The sequence below is a fragment of the Pezoporus wallicus genome, unplaced genomic scaffold (assembly GCF_028554395.1).
Source record: "Pezoporus wallicus isolate ANWC-B61680 ecotype Strahan unplaced genomic scaffold, APGP_CSIRO_Pwel_v1 scaffold_11491, whole genome shotgun sequence".
In the NCBI taxonomy this organism is placed as follows: domain Eukaryota; kingdom Metazoa; phylum Chordata; class Aves; order Psittaciformes; family Psittacidae; genus Pezoporus; species Pezoporus wallicus.
The window spans coordinates 8,755,977-8,777,256 of NW_026642649.1; the positions used below are offsets into that span (position 1 = coordinate 8,755,977).

A 21,280-nucleotide genomic window follows, 5' to 3' on the forward strand; every position below is an offset into this window, starting at 1 on the left:
GTGCTAAATCTAAGGTTCTCTTTGTTCAGTGCGTAGGTTTTAACAAGAGAAAATGGTCCCAAAGAAGAGGTCATTACTTTTATTCAATACAGATTAAATGGTTTGGCTTATGATCAGGGGATGGCAAAATGCTTCCTTATTAACATTACTACGAAGGGGGTAATAATACAGTTAGATAAGAGGTAATTAAAACAAAACAATTCCTACTTGATTTCTGTGATTTCACTTCTGAACTGCAAACTTCAAATCCTGTTTCTCTTCTTCAAAATGAAAAATATGTACCAAAATGAGAGGAAAAAGTTCTTTCATTTTGCCATTTCAGGGCTATTTATCTTTGTAACACATTGAAATTTAAGGCCTAAAGCAGTAATTTTGTCACATTTTGATAAAAATGGTCATCTTTGTAACTGAAAATTAGATATGGAAAATGTGCTAGTAAAAGGAGTTTTGAATAGCCCAGAAGCTTTCAGGTTTTCCTAAAACACTAAGCAGTCCCAAATCTGGGGGCTGAAGTCCCTGCTACTGAGACTCTACTTTCCTGTTCACTTTAAGCCATTCTCCTATTAGGAGACCTTAGGGAACTGTCATGATGCTATTTCAGAGGCAGAGGACAAGAACTGTTTCTGCTTAATGTGAAGATCTGTAAATGAACTACCTTCAGATGGGTTAGCTGTGGCCAGCAGGTGAATGGCGTTCTCTCAGTTCCCTTTCCCATCAAACCTTCTTTTGGAAGAACATCAAAACTAAGGGTTTAGTACATAAATGTCTTCCATGGGGAGAGCAAACAGGTGAGAGAGATCTGATGTTCTGCTGATATTACATGGAATTGGGTGTCTCTATATAATTTAATACTCCAACTTCATATTCCCCAAAGCATAGCATTAAATTATGGGCTTCCTTATATTAGAAATCTTCTGGAAGCTTAGATTTACCTGCAGTAAACTGACATTTTACAGTTTCAGTCTTGTGTTTTGCTGCTATCCATTGGGTTTTCAGGTCCTCATTAGCTTCGCATAAAACTGCCAACTCATGTAGGGTTTGAATCGGGTCCTCACATAGCATGCACACAAACCTTGTGGTTTTTGCATCTACTTTTCCTATTATAGGGATGATTTAGATAGGGATCATCTCGGGACTTCAGTGAACTAATGGCATTATATTCCTCAGCTGCACTGTCATCTGGAAAGCCGTGGCATAAGTGTATATCCTCAGGAAAACCTAAGAATATAAAATTTTCAGAGCAAATTTGCAGTAAGAGGCAGATGGTGGTGGGTTTTTTCTTATCTCAGAGAGAGGAATAGAGGACACCTTGAACACTGATACAGCCTGGCGTTTTCTTTCCCATGGGCACGTCATGGATGATACACAGGCTGTGTATTTTAAGCTAAGCCTCTGATTCAGTGTGCAGCCTTGCTGTGAGGAGGGTTGTCACACTGAAGTTCATTCCCCTTGAGAGCATACACAGGGTTTTGTTCAGTAAACTCTGGATTGCCTCCCACAAATATTTTTACTTGGAGATTTCATCTTGAGTTTCTCTTACAGCCTCATTAAAGAGAGGTTTTGAAATCACTGCACTTGTTTCTTCATCTCTTTTATGCACTGGGAAACTACTGCTATGCCATCTTCATTCGTAACCAGACTCTCTGCATACTGATGCTGATTTACATGTTTTTTTCAGGGAGAATAGTATTGGCTTTGCATTTGTATTATGTAAGAGAATTCCGATGAGAAATCCCATTTTGCGTGCAGAATTACATTTCTGGTCTGGTTTGGTGCTGATGCTGGCCAGCCATATCAGCTTTCTCTGTGTCTTGGGATGGTTTAACGTACCATTTCATCAAGATGGGTAAAAGCTTTCCAAAACTATTGTTTCTGGTGATTCTTTTGAAAACGCTAATTCATACCTTGTATGTTATTTAAAGAATGCAAATAATGTCTTTTGTCCTTCCTCATGGTTTTTTACCTACTCTTTTTTCCAATATGAATAACAAAGGAAACATGTTTCACAAAATTATACCATATGTCTGATCTTTTATGTCTGTATGATGGCTTATACTAGCTGACCTTCCTTCTTGACCATTGGAAGATTCAGCAAAAGGAAGGTGCCTAGCAAGAATATTATTTCAATTTCAGATTTACTTTGTGTAGGAAGATTTTGGGGATCAAGATTAGTAGCTAAAACTCTTCTCCGAAAGGAGCAGTACACTTGCGCTATCAAAACTGCCTTCAGGTTCATTCTTAGCAATATGAAATGAAGCAGGTAAGGCCACATCTGCTTCTAGCTAATTTTGCATTTCCAGTTTCTTGAGGAAACTCCCGCTGTAAGTCACCACTGCCCAAATCTGAGAGTAAAAAGAGTGGGAAAGATAATGGTGGTCAGTCAGATACAAAGGGTCATTAATGAAGTGTGGATTTTCCCTGCTCCCAGTGCTTTAGACAAGCAATTCCAAGATACTGGTGTAATTTCAGTGTTTTAAAGTATTCACTTAACTTGGGCTAGTTTCAGAAGATGCACCCATTTCTCAAATTGCCTTACGGTGCCTTTAAAGAATGCCCCATCAAGCCTTTTTCTTATGTTCAGATGAAATACGAAATACTTTCTTTGGACCATTTCCCCTGATGCTGTGTTTAACAGTTTACTATTAATATTGTTTGCTTGAAAATCTATTGAATAGTTTATCTGTTCGCAGCAGAGGCAATGATATATACACAGAGTTCGTAGCATGAATTTTGGAGCATCTGTATGTTATCAGGACATTAAAGAGCAGTTCCACATGCATTAGGAAATTGGGTGACATGGGTTAGTGGGAGGTGTCCCTGCCCATGGCAGGGGGGTTGCAACATGATGATCTTAAGGTCCTTTCCAACCCTAACTATTCTATGATTAAATTGTATTTACCAGCTCAGTCTTTTCTTCTCTGGGTTCTTGTTTGTCCCTTTTTTTGGTAGGTATTCCCAAACAACTTTTAGACCAACATTATTCTCTTGAATAGTTCACATAATTTCTCAAGAAGGTGGTGGTGCAAGTTTGGTTGGTTCAGGAGTTTGTGCATTGTGCTATTCTAGTTGTCTTTCAGTGGAATTGGAGCTTCTGACTTTTATGAGATCTGGAATTTCCTGGATGCATAAAAGTTTTTGTTAGACTATGATATAAAATGCTTGTGTGGAAATCTATTCCAGGCAGCTAAGGAGCGGTGTGTATTTTAGTAGCATGGGAGTTAATCTATTTGATGCTATTTAAAGTAAGGGTGTGATTAATTTTTTGATGAGTTGCAAGGCTACTGCAAATCCAATTTAGGCAAACAAAATCTGAAACATAAATGTGTTAGCGGAAAATATTTAATCATAGACATGTATATGAACTTACCATGCTTATTGCTTTACTCTTGCAGGTCGGCTTGAATTATTAATGCATATTGTTAAGTGGAAGCAGAAGAGGCAAAAGCACTGACTTGGGCTGTATAATATTGGGAGTATAGTCTTGCTCGTGGCCAGTAGCAGCAGGAGACTCTTTCTCCTTATTTGCTATTTTGGCACAGCAGACCACCCTTTTCTGAATGTTGCTTCCTTGCCTGACCCCCATCTTGCTCCCTGTAGGGTAGGGAGCGGTGATGGCATGCAGGCTGCTGCTGGCATTGAATCAGCAATGCCAGGTCAAAATAAGAGCTTTATTTAATCTTTACAGTCTGAGCCTTTGTGCAAATGTGTGTGTTCTGATGCTAATAAGGGTGTTGGGGTGGGTTTTGTCATTTTTTTTCTGTGTAGGAATAGAGTCAGCGTGCTACTAAAGTTTGTCCAGTGACAACGCTGAGTGGCAATTGAAATCGCAGGCAGTTGGGGTATTCCATCATGTTTGTACCTTTTTATCTTGCTTGTGTCAGAATTCAGTGTTGCAGCAATAGGAAGTATGAAATGAAGAACTGAGAAGTTACATTCAAAGCTTGAATTCAGTGCACGTTACACTGAATTATTAAGCAATGTAATTTTAAAACTTCAGAAATAAAATTGATGGTGAAGCCTCTCCATTTCACATAATCAGGTAATGGATGCAGAGAAAAGCTGGCTGCACTCGTTCAGTTACTTTACCTTCAATTATATTTTGATGTATGTGTTTGTTTGAAGTATAGGACACTGGTAGACAAGGTGTAGTGAAGTTTGGTTAGTGGTGCAGACACTGTACTTAGAAAGCAATGAAAGAAGATGGTATTTGAAAGGCAACTTGATGCAACATATGATGAAGAATAGCCTGGCATGGTGTCTGTAGGGGTTTGATCTTTGAGACTCAGCTCAGCATCAACAATTGGGGTTTCCATAGGCAGTGTTTGAGTGAGAGATTTTAGTAACTAATTGCATCCTCTGGGGAAGAGCCACAGTCCAGAGCAAGCTCCAGGGTTTGGCAGTCTGGAAACCAGGATCCAACCCGGCTCTAGGGCTGGCTCATAGCACCATGGGAAGGGCTTGTGGATCTCCAGGAAATTCCTGTTGTCAGAGACCAGATGCCAATACAGTGCAAATATATGAGTGTAGAGAGCTTGGGTTCCTTCTCACTGTGGAAAAGACAAGACTTAAGGCACAGGCAGCTAAGACAGGTAGCTGCCTATGTTTCAGCAGCTTAATTGATTTGTGAGGATCTTTGACCAATTCTTCTTTAAAGACATTCAAAACAAGCAGTTTATCAGGAAAAATTCAGCATTAACATTATGCACTTCAGTGCTTTTTCCCACTTTTTTTTCTTCTTTTTGTGGGAGGAGCCTCCTAATCCCACGTTTTTACTCTTACCTGGTAGTAGTAAATGTGTTCCCAGAGCAAAAAGAAAAGCTGGTTAAGTGTTACATTATTGCTTTAGCTGTCATTTCCCAAACAGAGAGCACAAAACCAAACAGAGCAGGAAATGAGAAGAATGAACTTCTTCCTGATTCTTCCCCTGGTGGTGTGAAGCCACGTAGCCTTGTCAGGAAAAGGTCACCTAGATTTTAGTCGAAATGATGGCAGCAAGTACTTTTTCTTTGATGTTTGGGCTCTTTCCTCCAGGTTTTCACTCAGCATGGTGCTGCTCCCGCTTGCGGAGCCTGGTCATAAGGCATCACAGTGAGTACCAGAGCTCCTGGGTTTGACAGAATGGGAGAAGAATGACAGGAAAGAGAAGAGACAACCATATCCTAAGTGAGGGTTGTAGGAGTAGTAAATCTAACACCTGACAAGAGATAACTCCAAACGAAGCAGCCTTGAATATGAATCACTGTAATGAGCTCTGCGTGGAACTGTACCTCAAGACAGTCTAGAAGCTCAGTCTAGTGAGAACACAGTTGCCCTCCTACCTCTGTCTCTGACTCTCTAATAGCACTTTACTCCTACTGTATTTACTGATACTCTGGGGTGTTTTTTTGCTTGTGGTCGTGGTTTTTGGAACTTAAGAGTTTGTTTCTAAAAGGGTTGATCTCTTCTTTTATTCCTCTCCCCCCCCAAGGACATTGAGATTTAAAATGTTTGGGTTTTTAAAGTGAGCTTTCGTTTTCACAGAAACACAGAATGGTTGAGGTTGGAAGAGACTACCAGAGATCATCTGGTCCAACCTCCCTGTTTAAGGAGGGTCACCTAAAGCACATTACTCAGGATTGTGTCCAGACAGCTCTTGAATATCATCAGGGAAGGAGACCCCACAGTCTCTCTGGGCAGCCTGTTCCAATGCTCAGTGAGTTTTGGTGATTTTGTAACTTAGCTTTTGGCTAAAATTCAGGGGAGGTTTCTGTCTGTGGAGAAATGGTTTCATTTTCCCTGTGTTTCATTTCAGTGTGAACTCTGTTATCTGTGTGGCTTTTTGCTCAATACTGAATCGATGCGCTGAGAAAAGAATAGCGTTTCCTAATTCATCAGCACATTGGGTCCTTCGTTGTATTCTCGTATTTAATTGCTTAATGAGTCCTGCTCTGCTTAGCTGAGATCTCTGTGATACTTACAGCTCAAAGCAGGGTGATGAAAGAATCGCAGCGGTTTTGTAGGAAACATATAATTACCTTACTAGATATAAACTGATTTTTAATCTGAGATCCATAATGCAGTCTGTATTGAAGCAGGTTGCCAGCTCCAGCATTGGTGAACCATTTACTTGAGGACTACTAGGCTTCTATGTCCTTTGTGTGATACAGATAGCATAGAATTCAGGTATGAGGTATTGTAGCTTATGAGCCTTTCTTGGGTGCACAGACAATTGAAGAATAGCAACTATTGTTTTCTTCACAGCATTTGTAAAATTAAAACTCGTTCCTTGGCTGGAAGTATGCATGAAAAATTGTGAATCACCAATGACAGAAATAAAGAGCCAGAAAGGAGGAATTTTGGGTGAAATTCCTAAGAATAGGCTCAATCCTAGAAAGCGCTGAGAACTGCTACAGAAGGCTGACTGCTCTTGCTAATGTTCATAGCAGCATGAATGTGCAACTGTAGCAGCAGCATAGAAAGTACCTGCAGATCTCTCATTCCACTTGGAAGCACAGAATATCCTAAGAGCGGGTGACATTCTTCACTGTGCTGATTTAAAAGCCCTGTGCACTGCTGCAAATTTAAAATGCCAGTGACAGGAGCTAAGCCTTTCAGTTTTAGACTGATAGTTAATTAAGGATAGGCCTATTTTAAATAGGTCAGAAGCCCCTTAGCAAGACCAGTGTCCAACCCCAAAGCAGAAAACTATGATGGACTGACAGGTGAATTGCTAAACAGAGCTGCAGATGACCAGAAGAGAGATGTCTGCAGTGTGCTGTATGTGGTATACAAGAGCAGTTGCATACAGTCCTGATGACACAGGTACAAACACATGGGTGGGAGGGAATAGTCTGGGAAGCAAAGAGATCCCCTGGCTAGCAACCTGCAGCCATACAAAGCCATGGATTTGTTACATGTGCTTCTGCAGTTTTTGCAGGACAAAGGAGGAAAAGAGCACATAAATTTTCTGTGATTCTGTGAAATACAGATTCTGCATTTTGATGCTGACAACTGGTATGTTTTAGTAATGCTGAGACAAAAATGTTAGCCAGATGTATCAAGCAAACCAAGCAATTCTCTGCGGATCTGCCATATATTATCACATATACATTACTACCAGCTCTCCAAGTCATTAATTAGGTAGGGTTCTCTTATGTGTACATTATGCTGGCAGGTTAATTATGGTTACCAGGTTACTGAATCAATAAAGGAGTGAGAGAAAGAGATTGCAGACCTAGAAGAACTTGTGTAAAATTAGAAAAGGAACAGAGGGGATATAGTAAGGAAGTTTAGGAGTAGATGTGATAAATTTGAATTTAGGCAAAACCATGGATTCATTTCAAGATCCATTTGAAAAAAAATTAAATGCTAATTGCAAGAAATAATAGAACAGGAATAATGAAGTTGTGCTTTTGATCCCCAGGTATTGGTACTGTCTATAAATGCATTTCCTTTGTATGCTCTCATCTTAGTCTGCAAGAATTGCATCTGTTCTGAGAGTCTTTTGCCCCACCTGAGTTTGCAGGACTATTCATGGTGTGACAAAATATGTGCTTCTCTTCTGCAAAAAGCTTCAGGTCTTGTTATCTCAGAGCAACGACCTTCCTTTTTGTGTTTGATACGTCTTTTATGCGCTGTCTCACAGTGACAGGAAGTATTTATGTTTACCAAACAAGAAAGTACAAATATAATACAAATTGTTTCCATAATTTTTGTTTTGTTAGAATAATTTTTGTAAAACCATAATCACTAATGATGAGGCCTAAAATTGCTCTCTCAAGTCACTAAGGGGAAATAGTTCACTGGTTCCTAACAGAAGAGACACCATTTAAAATGAAGGACATCATTACTCAGAAGGATTTTGGTTGCTTCATTCACATCGCCTGTAAGAAACTCTTTTCAGAGATATCATGGACTGATAATATGCTCTCAATGTAACTCTTCCTCAGCATAGCTAGAGCTTAAGGGTATTTACTCTTGCTGTAATCTCAGACACTACTGGACTGAACATACGCTGCTCCCTGTAACTTGGGTAGCAATTGGCAGTGGCATTGAGTTCCCCTTCTGTACTCTTCCAGCAAGCATAACAATGAAACAGTGGATTTTCTGGATACATCTCCATTCTCTAGTTCACTGAATGACATTGAGTTGTATCAGAAAGGAATCTGACGGATAGAAAAGGCGGTAATTTGACAGAGCGGGCTATTTCTGAGGAGTGGAGTTTAACGCAGAATAGTCAGGTTGGAAAGGTTTTGATTTCTTGTAATGCCAAAGAGAGCAGATTCACACACTGAGCTGGTGCTGCAGTGCTCTTGCACTCCAGTGCTCTTAGTGCCATGTCTTCTAATAACAAAAGCATGGCATGGTACCTTGGGGCTCTCCAGCTGAGCAGGATGGCCACGAACACGAGTCTCCTCTGCTTCCAGTTGTGCTGGCTGGAAAAGCTACTGCTCCCTATTGCGTATCACAGCATCTTTGCTGGAGGTGTTGGTCCTCCTTGACCCATCAGAGCTCAGCAATCTACCTGAGTGACCATTTCCTAGTCTGGCTCAGTTCACAGAGGCAGGATTAACTAAAGGCCTTTAGAGAATGTCTTTACTGACTTAGCTGTTCCTAACATACTTAAACTAGAGATTACTTCCATGTGCAGCACATGTGGGAAAATCAAGGGGTGTCCAGTAATGGGATGATAAGCTTTGGGTCAGAAGAGAAGGTGTGTGCAAGATCTAATGTGTTCTGGCTGACCACTTATTTATTCTTCCCTCTACAAGCCCTACCATCCATTTTGGTCAGGTAACTTGTCTTTGGAAGATAACTTGTCTTAGACCCATGCGTGACCATAAGCACTTTGTTCCTGTGTCACTTTCCACCTTTTCATTCGGTTTTTCTTTTTCACATATGTTTAAATTGTAAACTTCTTGGAAGAAAGTGTCTCTGTTTTCACAATGCCAAGCAAAACAAAGCCCTCATCTTGTTCAGGACTTCAGTTTCTGCTGAAATCATTAATGAGGTTTTGTGGGGGCCATTGCAAAGTGCCTAGAGACTTCCAGGTTTGCCTACACAGTTGCTATGGTGCATCTTGGCCAAATTGTTGTTTGTAAAGCAATTTTGTCTCTAATATAAAAGGCACTGTATAAAATCAGTTCCTATTATCTTTTCATAGAGAGTTTTCTATCTGAATTGTACAGGTGGAATTGCTGACTGTCTCCTTAAACACATCCAGGTAATAAGGATACATGTTCTTCCACCTAATACATATCATTACTTCTTATCAAGCAAGGCTTGCTTCATAGCTGTAGAAATAATATGATTTACTGGCCTCCAGCCAATCAGTTAATTACCTGCTAGTTACTTAAAGCACCAGGGGCTTTGGTTCATTCCGGTGTAAGTTATTAACTTGCTGGTAAAGGATCAGTACCTCATAAATATTTTCTCTAAATAACTTTCCAGTGCTGCTGAAGTTTAATTATTCTATTATTATTATTTATTCTTATCTATAATAATAAATGTGTGCGGGACAGCTTTAAATTGAAGTCATCTAAGGCAACTATTGTGATTTGAGATCCCAAACAGCAGCCCCATATCCATGCGTACAGCATACAAGTGTGTCAGGCCTGTTACTTAGGCACCTTCAGGTCTTTGGGAGAATCTCAGTAGTTTTACATGAACCAGACTAATGGAAGACTGACTTCTTCTATAATACTTGGGGAGCTTTGGTGATGTTGTTTTAAAACAAGATCAGGTGAAGAGATCTTAGGCCAGGCTTCGCTTGTGGTAAGTCCATTGAGATAATATACAGTAGTTAAAACTCTGGCTGTCTTAAAGTAAGACAGGTAATAGCCTCTTTCGTCTCTCTTTCTCTGTATCTCGTCCCTTCTTTTTGTTTTCTCAGAAGTTATAAGCCACTTGCTTAAAATGTGGGAGAACAGATGTAAAAAAGCACTGTTCCAGGAAGGAAAAAAACAGGGCTGTCTTTGCCTAGGAAGCATCCTTTAGGAAGGTTCTGTACCCAGTGTTAGCAAATAGTTTTTCTGTGGCCTTCTTAGTTTTGACTATAAGGAGTGCCTCCATTGGTTACCTGCTTTTGTAGCTCAAGGAGAGAGAAGAGATTCTGTAATTGCTTAGGTCCTAGGCCTCACTTAGATGCCTTATATCTGCTAAATAAACTGATGGACATGGCAACTAATTTAAGGACAGGTACTACATACTCTTCTTGCAGTAAGCCATTACTAAAGTCTGTGTGACCTGAACTCCCTGAGAGAACTTAACAAATACGCCAAGGTGAAAGGAATTACATTAATCCAGTTTAAGGTGAAAGAAATTATATTAATCCAGTTTCAGCTGTAACCTCAAGTGAGAGGAGAAGTTAAACGCTTCCAATCAGACAGAGTGGGTAAAAAGGGTTGTTGTTCTTGTCTTGTGATGTTTACATTCATCAGGATGGATGAGGAACGTGGCAAGAGCCTAACGCAGTGATTACCCATTGTAAGTGGCTGGCCAGCTACCATAATTTAGAAATGGTCCCACTTAGTGGAATTTGTCAGGACCAAATCTGCTTGACCTTGGGTTGTTAATATGGGTTTGGATGGTGGCTGAAAGACTGGGTGAAGTAAGACAAGGAGACAGAGAACATGGTCTGCCCAGGAGTCTGATTGCCATAGTGTGTAGTTGTGATACTATGAAGAGAGCAGGCGTCACAGGAGCAATGCTAGAAGAGATACTGAGGAGCACAGTGCTTGTTCTCCTGCCCTGCACATGCTTGGTGCCTGCAGGAAAAAAGCTGCTGTGCCCAAAGCTACCTGTGATGAGCTGGTATCTTTTGTGCTGTCCTACTTGCTTCTTTTTGCCCCAAAAGCCTCATCCGAGGTCGCATGGTACTGCATGGTGGATATATGCACACAGAACTTCCCCTGTTGTGGGAGTTCAGCAGCCAAATAAGAAAGAACAGCTTAAAGATGGGAGCAGGTGTAGAGACGAACTTTGTTCTCCCAGTTTGCATAGGCTGGCTAAGCTAGGGGCATAGGTGATTGTCCTCCTAATGAGTGCCAAAAGGAAAACTGTAGGTTTGTATCACTGCTGAGAGGTCGTTGTAACTGAGAAATTAACACCAAAGCAAAGCAGCTTTAGCTGAAAATTGGATTCTCAGCAGCAGGAAGTGCCTGATCTGAGGTTTTATACATTTCTTTCCCAATACTTGGGCAGGCTGTTTCATTCTTTGTCTCTCCTCTTTTTCCTTTTCCCCTCCTTCCCTCCGATCCTCTGATTTCCAGCCCTCTTGGGTCTACCAGTTGGTCTCTCTTTGCCTGCAGACCTGGAAGGAACACTGCTGTAGTATAGATGCTACAGCTTCTTTTAGCATGTGTGCTGCACTTACCTAACTTGTGCATCTCAGAGCAAAACTGATAAAGACTGCTAAGACAAGATGGTCATTTTCAATCTTTAACAGCTTATCATCTTTAATAAAGTCTCATGAAAGAACTGTGTGTTTAGTTATCTGGTGATTTATAAGGATGCTTATGAATAAAATATACCAAGTTATGCCTGATTTTGTAATATTCTTCAGCTTCTCTCTTTTCTCTGACTTAAGTCTATGTAAACAAAGGGATCACAGAAGAACTGCATGTTTGTGCTTGTTTAAAATCAACTGGCACGGTACCCTTTGTGGTCTGCAGGTTATGTGGAAGCATGGAAAATTATTGTGGTTTTGTTCCTTTTGTACCAGCATAGGTCAAGATTTAAAGCCAAGACCTAACCCACCTGCTTTTTATCAGATGATTCAAACAGTCTGTGGAACAGTATAGGAGCTGTTGTCATAGAATCGTAGAATAGTTTGCGTTGGAAGGGGCCTGCAAAGGTCATCTAGTCCAAGATGACTTTGGACTGCAATGAGCAGGTCCATCTTCAACTAGATCAGGTTGTCCGGAACCACATCCATCCTGGCCTTGAATGCAGTAGAGTGTTCATTTGTGTGTCATAGGAGGGGAAGAAAAAAGAGAAAACAGGTATTGTCATGCCTAATTAATTTTTTTTTGCCCCAGTTTTTATGCAGGTCATCGGTGAGCAGATTGCCAGGTTTAAATCCCTACCTGTTCAGAGAAGTACATACCCATCCAGGTTTTGAATGCTTGCCCCCATGCAGTTAAGCTGATGGGCAGTAGGTTAGGGTAGATAGAAATAAGCTATTTGTGAAGTACAGTGGCATAGACAGATGAAGATTAGACTAGTCTGATAAAATCATTTCAAATGTCTATTTAGAGAAACAAGGGAAGCAGTCAAGTATAGGAAGATAAAAGCCATGTGAGATTTCAACTTTTTTCCCTATGCTGCAGTGAACAATTGAGATTACACAGAAATGTCAGTAATGGAGTAACTGGTTGTGTTTGTTTGTAATGCCAATGCATTGATGCTCTATTTCTTCACTTGCAGCTGCATTGAGAGCTTGTGCTGATGGAGGTGCCAATCGTCTCTATCACATCACAGAAGGAAGTCAGGACAGGTACGTTAATAGTAAACGTGAAGCTGTTGAAGTCATCTCAATGAAAGTAACATCTGGAGGAGCAGTTACTGAAGCAGCTGCCTGCTCTGTGCATGGTACTTTAACAAACTGTGGCAGGCAGTGTAGTATTTTCTCCACATTAACTTTTATTCCCAGCCACACTTTTTAAAAGCACACAGATAGCCTCAAATACCTTTTTTCTCTAAGCCCACTGGTCTTTTTTCTGCTTGAGACCTCTGCTCTAGGGATGTCTTATTTTATACATCCATCAGAGCTAGGCCTTTGATGCAGCCTCGGAAAAAACTTGCTGTGCCTTTAGCAAGGGTTGACTAGAGGAACATGTGATGCCTCTTACCTAGAGCTGAAACAAAGTATATCCTCTTCATTCTTCTTGTGAAGCCTTAGAGGAATTCTGCTTTGTCAAGTGAGATGGGTAATAAACTAGGAAGTCTGCTTTTCTTTTTGAATTGTTTCTAAATAAGCACAGGGCATAGTACGTGACTAAAGGCAAGTGCAGATGTTATCTATAAATGTATATGCTGGGTGAGGAAGCATGACTGAAAGGAGAATATGTTCTTGTTTTCTGTAATGCCCTTTAAATTATAAATTATCCTAGGTTTCTGCCCCAGAACTGTTGAGCTGGGCTTGTGATGCTAAATACGGCATTGAAGTCCTTCCTCATTTTTGTAGCGGAGCCATGGAACGCAGTGTGATCTGAGGTTACTAAGGATCTTTTTTGCATGTCTTTAGGATTTTCAGTTGTTTTGAGCAGGACTTCATAAATAAATTGCTTAATAAAAGAAAATAATGTGTAAAGCTGACTTTCAGGGCAAAGGCACAAGACAGGTATCTGGTAGAACTTACAAATGTATGAGCAGTTCTGTTCATGCAGCAGACTCTAACACGTATTTTGTGTTTCATCTCATGGCAAGTGTACGACAGAGGCCAGGGAAAGCTCAGTTTCTTCCTGTTCTTCGGAGTGAAGAGCAGAGTTGGAGAGGAAGACTGTAGTCTCAAAGTAAAAGTTAACATTTCTTTTGTCACCTGTGGGAAGTTTGATGGCTGAGTTCTCCTCCTGCTAAAACCGAGACTGGAGTCTGTCAGGCACTACTAACTGTTGTAGTAGTATTCCTTCAGTAATCTTCTATTTCTCTTCTCCTAGTATTTGCTAACGGAGCCATGCACAGCTTAATCTTGAGTTCAAACAGAAATGTGATTGACTTACAGCAAGTAGTTCTCTCTAATATCTGATAATGGTGATGCTTTCCGAAGAGCGGCATTTTAGAGCTTTCATTTTACCTCCTCCTGTAACTCATTCATCTCTTCTGCACACCTTTATGTTCATATTAAATAAATATAATTCAGGGGAAATGGATGATTATACCTTGACTGACTAGCTCTTTCAGTTTTGCATACTTGTCCCTTGGAGTATTCTTTTTCTCTGTCTTTCTTCTTCTCATCCTAATTGCTTTGGGTAGGTATATTTTACTTCAAAGTGATTTTTTTGAAGCAAAAAAAAAGACCTGCATAATTTTGATTTTTGTCTTCAAAGAAATCATTCTGTTGGAAAGAATATTCATTTACTTCTCTCAAGTATTTTCCCTTAAATTCCCTGTCATTAAAGAGCTTTCTGCTCAGGCTCTACTCACATGCTGGTAATTTTTTAATGCTTCCTTAACCTTCTGTTTAAAACTATTTGTCATTTGAAGCCCTGATGTCTAATTGTGTTGTATCAAAACCTAAAACCTATAGTCCTTTAATTCTGGAGAGATTACTATATCTGAGAGAGATGTATAAAGAACTTGATTGATATTTTGGACTTGATGCTCAGCGACACCAAAGTGTGGGAAGAATCTTTTGGAATGGGAGTAAATGACAACATTCTGGGGAAAGGTCAGCTGGAAATACGGCACTGTTAGAGGGGTGTCTTCCTCTGGAGATAAGTATTTGTTGCTGGTTTGAACAGTTGATCCATTTCCAAATCCTAGAAAAATGTAGGGCTGGAAATGACCTCAAGAGGTCCATTCTTTCCCTCTGCTTCAAGGTGAAGACATATTCCTGATGCATACCTAGTTAGTTGGGTCTTAAAATTCTTCAAGTGGGAGCCCCCCCCCACATCTCCCTTTTCTCTGCTTTAGGCTAAAATATGCCCAGCTTGTTTGGTCTTTCTTTATTGGTCATCTCTTTGCTTTTATTGGCCTCTCTTCAGTTACTTCAGAACTGTATCTTAAAGCGCTATGGCTGAAGCTAGGCAAGATGCTCTACAGAAGACTTGCCCAGGACTGAACAATTCTTTAGCTTGCTTCTCATGTTACGACCATCTGTGCTGTTGAATGAAGAGCAGCAAGAGTAGATTTGAAGGCCCCTCATTTCCTGCCTCCGTAATTTTCCTGTTTTCTCCATCGTATCTTGACTTGTTTCTGTGCTGGAGTGGTTCATCTATTGCCATCAAGCAAAGGAAGCTCTCACTTTCCTCTCTAGAACTGTGCAGGCTGGCTTAGCAGCATGACTTCCAGTCATTACATTAATCTATGTAGTAGTTATGTATCTTCCTCTATTCTTGTGGTGTCATTTTTGTGATGTGTTTGGTTGGTTTTCCTATTAGTCTCTGTAAAAACTAGCTTAAAACCGAACCTGAATTGCAATTATTCTTCCTTAAAAGCAAACAAACAAACCCGAGAAAACCTTTGGTTTTGTAACTCCTGATGAGGAGAAATTGTGCTGTTTTTTTTCAATGATGTGTTAAAGCAAATGCCTTCTAGGGCAGGAGCAGTAGGATGAGTAACCAAAAGGGCAGGATAATTTTCCTTAGAGAAGCCCATCCTTGGGAGCTGTCAGTGTTGAGGACAGAGGAAAGGCAGCAGGGAAGAAGGAATGGACTCCTGTGCTCTGCTGCATTTCTCTTGCTGGCTTTATAGCCCAGAAAGGTTATTTAGACTATGTCTTTTCTTTATTAATGTCAGTTCCCACTCAAAAATAAGGATTGTTGCTAAACCATTCTTGTTTGCTAAACATTTGCAGCTAATGAGACCTAAGGGGGAGTTACTGATCTTTATAGGATTTGTTTTGCTCTGCCTTATTCTGCCTGCCTTGCCTACCCCATTGTGTATTTCCTTGAATCCCTGTGAAGCAGTTATCCACTTCAGCTAGGTTGTTGCTTATCTGTATCACACTACGGGCGACTTCTTTCTCAACACTTTCTGATTAAATCTTAAGGCATTGATTAACCTGTGTGTCACTTGCTTTGGGGTATATGAAGGTGAAGATGCATTGAAAACTATCATTGTATTGGCACCTGTAAAAGCAATCATTAGAACTTGTGTCTTAGCTGCTGTTTTCTAGAGAGATATCAAATACATCATGTACTTAGGTTTTGCAACGCAGAGCTTCAGGTTAGAGGGGTGCAGTGAGCCCTATAAGAGGGAGGATAATTCTATCATAGATACTGGCTTTCTGGGGTTCTCTTTAGTATTTCGCTGCGGTAGACTTGCTACATGAGGTGGATTGCTTACAATCACTGAGAACATCACTTTTGCTATCCTTCCAGTTTCTTTCTGTGAACAGTATAAAGGCAAAGAGTAGCAGTGAAACTGAAAAGTGGTGGTATATTTTGATATTGCGTTTTCTGCATGTAAAACATACATGAGGTGAACTTAAGTGATGCATGAAAATGCAGTATACTGCATTTACAATTGCAAATGCAATTACTATATAATTCTCTATACTGGGCATGCAGGGAGGCAGCTCCAAGAAGCTCTACATGTGTGTTTGGAAATTAGGAACAAATTCCATAAACGCTTCCAGTTCATGCAGCTGCTAAAGTTCTAACATGGACCTGAAAAAGATCATTTGGGAAGCAACTTCCATTCAGGAGTACAGATTGCTGCATGAAGTTTGTCTTTTGATGATGCCCCTCCACCCCCAAGCTTCTAAATAACTCATAGGTATTTAGTCAAAACTAATCAAGGGTGTTGGTTATACAAGGTGATGCTACTTCTTTAACTTGGATTTAACAGACTATTCTGTGTCCTAAGCTTTGTGTTGAGAAGCTGAAGTGGAAAACAGAGGTCTTAATTGTACAGCTTTCACAGCTTACACTTACTGAGTTTTGTATCAGTGAATAAATGTAGGCATATGACAAATGTTTCAATGGTGACTACTCTTGAGGAGTTTCTTCTTGTCCGCATGCCTGGAAATGGTTTTCAGGATTAGCTACTCCATTACCTTCCCTGGAACTGAGATAGGGCTGAGCAGCCTGTAGTTCTCAGAGTTCTCCTTCTTGCCCTCTTGGAGACAGGAATGATGTTTGCTCTCCTTCAGTCTTCGTGTGTTTCTGCCAGTTGCCATGATTGCTAAAGGATTGTCAAGTATGGCCTTGCAGTGGCATCTGCCAGCTCCTTCCACACTCATGTGCATCCCATCTGCACATATGGACGTATGTGTGCTATTTTACTTAAGCATTCCCCGACCTGATCCTTTTTGCACCAAGAGTACATCTTCCTTTCTCTAGTCTTTCCCCCTGTCTCTGGTGCCCTCGATTCCTGCAGGCTTGTCTTCCTAATAAAGACTGAGGCAAAGGTGGCATTCAGTACCTCAGCCTTTTCCATGTTCCGTGTAACCAGGTCCCCTGTCATATTAAGCAATGGGCCCACGTTTTAACTAGTCTTCTTTTCATCACCTATATACTAACAGAAGCCCTTCATGTTGTCTTTGGCATCCCTGGCCTAACTTCATCCATACCCAGGCAAAGCTCTGTGCGCTGTAGCTGCTCTCTCCTGTGAAGGGCAACTCCTCATCATCATCTTCTCATCCTGTCCTTCCTAAAAAGTCTGCATCCCCTCATGGTAACACTCCATCCGTGTTTCCTTGATCCCAACAAGACTGTAGCTCTGCAACTGCACACAGATCTCTGACTCATCGTTATTTTCTGCCATGCTGAATGCGTTCTCCAGGGCTTTATTTTGCCTTAGAAGTTTGAAAAGGAAGCAATAGGCTTAACCTCTGAATAGGAAGACTGAGCTAGTGTAACTTCCATGAGGAGAAGTTGCATATTTGCTGGTGTGAAAGGTGGAAAGATGTCTCATAGTGAAATTGTCTGTCTATTTTATGGCTTCATGCATGCATTTTGGCAATTACTGAGGATTTGTAGTGCCAATTCACCAGCCATCTTTTCTTCCTTTGGTTGGCTAGTTCAGTTGTCTATTGTGACTTACACTGAACTTGCCTAATCTTAGCAATCACTGTCTCTATTGTCAATATAATCCAAAAAGAAACAGCTGGGCAACAGCTAGCAATACCCATACGTAAAATGAGATCTTTTGTCTTGTTATTCTCTCCTGAATAACCTTCTCCTCCTGGAAAAGTAGGTCCCTAATAGGATTATAGAGTGAGAAATTCATATATACTTCACTGTGTTCTATATTGGATTAGAAATAGGGTACTTATGAAAGTAATTAGCCATTGATGTAGCTTAATGTAGGATTGAGAGGAATTCTTTGCTTGAACTCTCCGGATTAAACTGGATATTGTTTTTGAGCTATTTTGTGTTCAGGCAAAATTTAGCGCACTGATGCAGAAATTATTGAATGAGCTTTTCAGAGTATAATGTTGTACTGGAAGACTGCAATGGGTTTTCCTTCTCTTTGAAATCTATCCATTGTATGTTTGGGGGAGGATGCGAGAGCCCTATACATGTGAAGTTTTTGCTTTACAAATGTTGATGTAAGGATGTGTTTCAGTAACGTTACAAAAAATGATATTGGCCTCAAATGTGAGGTCAAAGCTATTTGAAATGGCTTTCCCATTGCTGCTGGTGGTGAGGAGTTCTGTGAATTGAGGGTTTGCATTCTGAAAGCCAAGAAAGTTGAAAGCTAAGACCATGCTTCATTTGTCAAAGGGCTTAAGGAGGTCTTTTACATCAGACATTTTTGCTTGACCTAAGAACTGTAGCAGTGTTCAAAGATCAAAATCGGGATCTTGAGTTTATCCTAATCAAATCTGCAGGAGTGTTCAGGAAGCTCATCCCTAACCACAGTCAGGTCCTTTAGGGAATACCTGACTTGGGATCCGTTTTTCAATCCTAGCTGACTTGAGAAAGCAGCCAGGCACCAACACATTTCAGAAAACCAAAGCAACCTATTTCTCAGTGTTTGGAAAGATGAATCCATTTGAAGTTACCTACTGTGTTTATTTCAGGTAGTGCAGATGAGAAACTCTCAAGATACATTCTGATCATCTAGGTTTTGGCTTTTTTCATTTCTGTCTTCAATATAATGATTTTCACTTGATTATGTTTTCAAATACATTTGTATTCCAGTGGCCGTGCACTGTAAATACAATTCAGAGCTTGTTTCAGAAACAATCAAGTGTTGAGATACCAAGAGATACTCATAGATTCAATCCTCAGTTTAACCCAAGATTAGCTTCCTGTACTGGGAGGTGTTTCCTGAAAGGGCAATAACATCACGAGGCATATCAGGCTTATTTGGTCTCTGAATCAAATGCTCACAGAACTGATGAGAGGTGAAATTGGGGCTTTTTTTACACTGCTGGGTTCCTCTTGATATTAGACAGCACATAAAGCCAGATTCAGGAGTATGGTTTTTTCCTGGAGTTGACTACATCACTGTAGTGCTTTATATCTATTCAATTACTCATCAGATGCTATAAAAGAAACATCTCGGAGTTACATAGCCGTGGTTTGGATTTAAGTCAGACTTTTAGGAGGGGCAGAAGCACTGGGTTTTGCAGGTCACACAAAGTGGACATACATTTTGAGGGGGACATCAGCAACCAGCTGTAAATGTTGTTTCAGCTCGGTTTACTTGGAGGTGCTTCTAATTGTAGTTACTACTATATTCCATAAACCGTAACAGGAAATGGGAAAGGGCTTTCCCATCGTTTCCTCAATCTGAAAATCAAGTAGCAGATTATCATCTAATTAAAACACATGGGCTTATAAATATCAGCTGAATTTAGTTGAGATTAAATTACTCTTGAATTACTTATGTTGAATTCTTGTTGCTTTTGGTAGCCACTGTGTGTATGTGGAAGCACACATGCCTCGCTTCTTTTATTTTGGGAGACGCTGCAAGTAAGTTACTCCCTTAGTACAGGACCATGTTTTCTTCACAAGAGAAGAGTTAAGAAAGAAAAGCACTCTTAGGTAGAACTTCTGGATAATGATTTACAAGTGGCAGAGGTAGAGGTACCAGGTTTCATCTCGAGTGAGAGTATTATCCACTGGTTAAAATGGAGAACTGGGAATCAAAACCTTTGTTTTGTTCCCAGTTTGCTCACTGAGCAAATCATCTCAGATTCTCAGTCACCTTCCACATGTGGGTAAATACCCTTAAGAAGGGGTAAAATGCTGCCCTTTTTCATCTGGTCTCATCAGAGTTTCTGGTAATTCCTTGTAAAAAGATGAACCTGTAAAAGCGCTGGGTATCATTTCTCCTAAAATCAGTATTTAATAAGGAATAGTAGGTCCTAGGTGGAGGCAGACTTGATGAGCACTTCAAGGAGATGGGAAGGATGAGGACAAAAGTCTGGCTAGATGGAGTGATGGGCAAATACAAAAGAGATGGACAGCTTGTTCAGACAGAAACCAGGTCTCCTGGCTGCCAGTGAGGTGCCTCTGCCCATAATACTGTGCTGTCCCAGGAAGAGCACCAGAAGCCAAGTTATAATTCCCAATCGGGGACATAAGAGGTCACAATTTGTCCAGAGCAGTAATTCAGGGTGGGGAAGGAAAAAAAGTGGCTGAGGAAAGGAGAATATAGGGACACTTACAGTTAATCCCAGATCTCTCAATCAGAGGGCTTGTATTGCTTCAGCTTCTTCTTCACATAGCTGTATCTGTGCCCCAAGTGTACTGTGGGTAGAGAAATCACTCCATCTGGGTGATTTCTGGCTTTATGACATGGTAAAAATCATTTATGGCCACCCCAGTGCTAGAAGTTAGGAGTTTGTAGTGATAAAATACCCGTGCTTTGAGTCACATCAGCTTGGAAGAGAGTCCTGAGCTGGCCTAAGAGCACTCCGCACTTTATAGCGGTTTGGTTTGTTGTGCCTAAGGAGTAATTCTAGGATCCAGGAAAAGCTGGCTCTGTGTGTAGTGTTAGGATGAAATGTATGCCTTTGCTTCTTTTGGATCTCTGAATATCACTAGAAATTAGGGATTAGGCAGGCAGTGCTTGCTTTTATGGAGCAATACTTTTTATACAAGTGTTTGGGGCAGGCTGGGGAGTGGGAGTTTTCCTGTGTTTGAAACAAAGCGAAGCTAGGAAGTTCCTCAAACCAGGCTGGGGTTTTGCTGCAATAGAGCTTGTCATTTAAGATGTGAAATACAAACTTTATAACAAACATGGCAAGAGCAATCTTAGCTTTGAAAGAAGCTTGTTAAGACTGCAAAGATCAGCACTCAGTCTGGGAGCATAGGAATACATGTGCCAGCAGTGCCTTAAAATGAATGTATGTTAATAAATGTCCTTGAAGTTGCAGTGTTACCCTTAACTAGTGCTATAGCACCTCTTCACTTTCTCAGCTGTTCCTTTCCTTCGTAGTCTAGAGAACTCCTGGAAAGTGCAGGTATAGTCCCTTCCAGGTGACTTGATATTACAGACTGCTACATAATGGGGCTGAGCACAAATAACAACCATAGATAACTTACTCAGATTAGCTTTTTGCTGTCTAAAATGCTCTTTCAGTAAGCTTATTAGTGATTGTTGGAGCGTAAACATATCCTGGGTGTTTATTTCTTGGTTTTCTTTCCTAGTCTCTTTCTTCAGTAGACTCTCTGTTCTC

At 40.5% G+C, this 21,280-nt stretch overlaps 1 protein-coding gene across 8 annotated transcripts in view; it reads left to right on the plus strand.

Moving 5' to 3' along the window:
- Window positions 1-21,280, plus strand: part of TPK1 (thiamin pyrophosphokinase 1) — a 284,419-nt gene that overhangs the window by 101,784 nt on the left and 161,355 nt on the right. For all 8 annotated transcript variants that reach the window (XR_008975134.1, XR_008975133.1, XM_057431251.1 and 5 more), the window contains one exon: window positions 12,406-12,475. Coding sequence is in view for 5 of the 8 variants with exons in the window: in XM_057431250.1 (XP_057287233.1) it covers window positions 12,406-12,475 (70 nt within the window). In the remaining 3 variants the exon portion in view is untranslated. The remainder of the gene's footprint in view (window positions 1-12,405; window positions 12,476-21,280) is intronic.